Raw genomic sequence first — 3,676 nt, forward strand, 5'->3', positions numbered from 1 at the left:
TGTTGGCCCAGGGCAGCCAGCGGGCAGGGTCCAGCCTGGGGAGGTGCTGGGCACTAAGGAACCGAGCTCAGCTCGAATTAAACCCCCTCCTCACTGGTGCCACAGCCCCTCCCCTTCCCCGCAGACAGGCACCCTCCGGCACCCCCTCCTCTCCAGCAGGTCCCCCCCAACAGTGCGACCCCCAGCTTCCAGACAGGAGGGGGCGCTGGTGATAAAACTGTTTGCAATTTCACACTTCAAGGCCCCCCTGGCTGCCCAGTTTCCAGCTAACAAATAATCCAGGGTGACAGCCCCAGGCAAGGAGAGCAGGGCCGCCTATGGGCTTCCTCTGACAGTTGTGTTGGGGGTGTGGCGGGGGGGCGGGATTTACTAGGCACATAGGTAAGCATGTTTCACTAGGAATCAATGTGGTTTGCTGGATGAAAATGCTAAAAATTGGGCCATACATAATTTCATTTGTGAAAACTTGACAATTCTTCTTCTTTCCCAGTCTTCTTGAGTCTAGAGTAAGGACCACCCCTCAGGTGACTAGGAGTCTCGAATAAGGACCCCCTCCCTCAGGTGACAAGGAATCTAGAATGAGGACGTGCTCCCCCATGGCAAAGAGTCCAGAGTAAGTACCCCCCCCAGGTGACAAGGAGTCTAGAATGAGGAAGTGCCCCCCCATGGCAAAGAGTCTAGAATGAGGAGATGTTCCCCCTCCCCAGGTGGCAAGCAACTGATAACCTGGGTCCAGTCTCCTTCTGAGCGACTTCCCGAAGAGGGCAATGTCCATGGTCTACTTGCTGGCTCCCACAGGGCCGCTAGGCCTGGCTGGAGTCCTGGGAGAGAGACAAGGTGAGTAGAACCCAAAGAGGGGGGCCAGGGCCGTCCCCTCTGTTCCTGGGCCTCCAGTGGGCACTTGGGGTGGGAGGTCCCTCTTACTGGCCTGCAGTGGTCTGTGTCCCAACAGAGCCTCATGGCCTGGGGCGGCAGCCAGAACCTCTCCACGCAGGGGCTGTTCATCCTGCTGGGCTTCCCGGGGCCGCAGGGCCTGCACGTGGGGCTCTTCCTCCTCTTCCTGGTCATACACGTGCTTACGGTGGTCGGCAACCTGGCCACCATCTCCCTGGTCGGGGCGCACCGGCCCCTGCAGACGCCCTTGTACTTCCTCCTCCGCAACCTCTCCTTCCTGGAGATCTGGTTCACCGCGGCCTGTGTGCCCAAGACCCTGGCCACGTTCGCCCCGCGCAGCGGGCCATCTCCTTCACCGGCTGCGCGCGCAGATGTCCTTCGTCGTCCCGCTGGGCTGCACCGAGTACTTCCTGCTGGCTGCCGTGCCTCGCGACCGCCGCCCGGCCATCTGCCCGCCACCGCGCTACGGCAGCCTCAGGACCCCCGGCCTCTCCGCCCGCCTCGCTCTGGGCTCCTGGCTGTGCGCCTTCTCCGCCGTCACCGTGCCGGCCACCCTCTCCGCCCGCCTCTCCTCCTGCGGCTCCCGCCTTATCAACCACTTCTGGGACATCGCGCCCTGCGTCGTGCTGTCCCGCAGCGACACGCGGGCCGTGGAGCTGGCGTCCTTCGGCGTCCTTCCTCGTCATCCTGGGCTCCTGCCTCATCCCGCTGGTCTCCGACGCCTACATCATCGGCACCGTCTTCAGGATTCGCTCCGCCGCCGGTCGGCACAGAGCCTTTTCCACCTGTTCCTCCCACCTCACGGTGGTCCTCATCTGGTATGGCTCCATCATCTTCCTGCTTGTGAGGACCTCAGTGGAGAGCTCGCTGGACCTGACCAAGGCCGTCACAGTGCTTAACACTGTTGTCACCCCGGTGCTGAATCCCTTCATATACACCCTGAGGAACAAGGACATCAAGGAGGCTCTGTGGAGGTGGGTGCAGGGGATGTGAGCCCCTCGGAGACCACCCAGCAAGACTGGGACATCTGACTGTCCCCTCTGTGGGAGCCAGTTCTCAGCATCATTCTCTCTGCATGGACTGAAAACAGCACCCTGATATCGCAGTGTGGTCTGCCTCAGGGAGTTTCCAAGTTTCCACCTGTCTCACAGGCCTTGCCTAGGGTGCTCAGCCCCTGGAGTTCCAAACCCAGATTCTGGAAGAGAAATGGGGTCCTAAGAAGCACTATATGTACTTCAGATACTGACTGCCCACCAAGTACTGGGCACTGGACTAGCCTGTGAGCCCCCAACCTGGTCTGGGTCTTGGGGGGCTGATAGCTGTCTTGCTAGTGAGGGGTGAGCTGTCTGCCCTTGGGATTTTCCCCCACTGCCAACACCTGTGGTCTCTTGAATCTTCCCTCATTGGTGGTGGGGGGAGGTTGACCATGAAGGAGAGAACTCAGAGAAATGTGTGTGCAGACCTTGCTGAGGAAGCCTGGCAGCCTTTGAGGGCCATGTGGAGTCAGTGTGTGGGTTTGCCTCTGAGCATGTCCACCAGGGCTCACCTCCTTCTGTGGTCTGCATTGTGGGATGTACAGGTGTCCTAGGGAACGGGGCTTGGTTCGGCCTCTGAGTGAATAAGTCGTGGGAGGTCCTCCAGGTCCAGAACTTCTGTGAGAGGCCTGGTCAGGCCCCACAGCCCATCAATGCATGGGCTCCAAGCCTCTGCCAGCATGGCTTGGGCAAGTCACGTAACTACTGTGAACCTCTGTGTCTTCATCTGCAAATGGAGACCGTGAATGTGTGGTCTCATGGAGCCCTAAGGAGTATTAAATGAATCGGTGTGTTCAAAGTGCTGAGCACAGGATCTGATGGGAGCGAGTGCTCAGGAGATGCTGTTGTTGCCATTGTCCCCAGATGCAGCAGGCCCAGTTGTCTCTCTCTTTCCACCTCACACACGGGCCAGGCAGAACTGACAGGTGCCAGGCCCAGGGGGTTCTGGTGAGTGCTCATTCTCCGCAGTAACCAAGTGCCCACAACAGAGCTGCGCCTACAGGTGCTGGTCAACACCTCCCCAGGGGGTTGAGGAACCGTCTCCCTCCGGTGGGAAGTTGGGGTTCCCAGAGACCCCCCTTGGCCGAGGGCCAGAGCAAAAGTTTACTCTCTCTCTCCCTGACGTGTACACTCAGTCATCTGTAGCTAATGATGCTTGTGAAGTCTTTGTGCTTTTGTGAAGTTATTTTCTAGATAATGAATTAAAGACTGTTTTCCAAAGTGGCTGCACCATTTTGCATTCCTTCCAGCAATGAATGAGAGTTCCTGCTGGTCTGCATCTTTCCCAGCATTTGGCGTTGTCAGTGTTTTAGATTTTAGTCATTCTACCAGGTGTATAGTGGTATCTCATGGTTAATTTGCAATCCTTAATAAGCATTTTTTCCTTAATAAGTGTTTCATTTTATTTTTCATAAAATAAGCTTATTTTATCTGTACTTCTTCTTTGGTGCGGTGTCTGCTAATTTTTAAATTGGGTTCTCTGTTTTCTTATTGTCTTTTGGGGTTTTTTTTAATAGCCAATTTATTTATTTATTTTTATTTATAATTTTTTTATTATGTTCAGTTAGCCACTGTATAGTATTTTGATGTAGTGTTCAATGACTCATTAGTTGCATATAACACCTAGTGTTCATCACAACAGGTGCCCTCCTTAATGCCCATCACCTGGCTACCCCATCCTCCCATCCCCTCCCTTCTGAAGCCCTCAGATTGTTTCCTGGAGGCCAGAGTCTCTCATGGTTCATCTT

General features: G+C 55.8%; 1 protein-coding gene across 1 annotated transcript; it reads left to right on the forward strand.

Moving 5' to 3' along the window:
- The first annotated feature begins 507 nt into the window (after positions 1–507).
- On the forward strand, positions 508–3,317 carry LOC118021046 (olfactory receptor 287-like). The gene is given in 4 exon segments (XM_035021048.1): positions 508–1,235; positions 1,238–1,258; positions 1,261–1,567; positions 1,569–3,317. Coding segments are annotated over 4 exon segments (924 nt in total). The 5' UTR covers positions 508–958; the 3' UTR covers positions 1,888–3,317.
- The last annotated feature ends 359 nt before the right edge of the window (positions 3,318–3,676 follow it).

The sequence above is a fragment of the Mirounga leonina genome, unplaced genomic scaffold (genome assembly GCF_011800145.1).
Source record: "Mirounga leonina isolate KUSES-001 unplaced genomic scaffold, KU_Mleo_1.0 Mir_114, whole genome shotgun sequence".
Lineage (NCBI taxonomy): Eukaryota > Metazoa > Chordata > Mammalia > Carnivora > Phocidae > Mirounga > Mirounga leonina.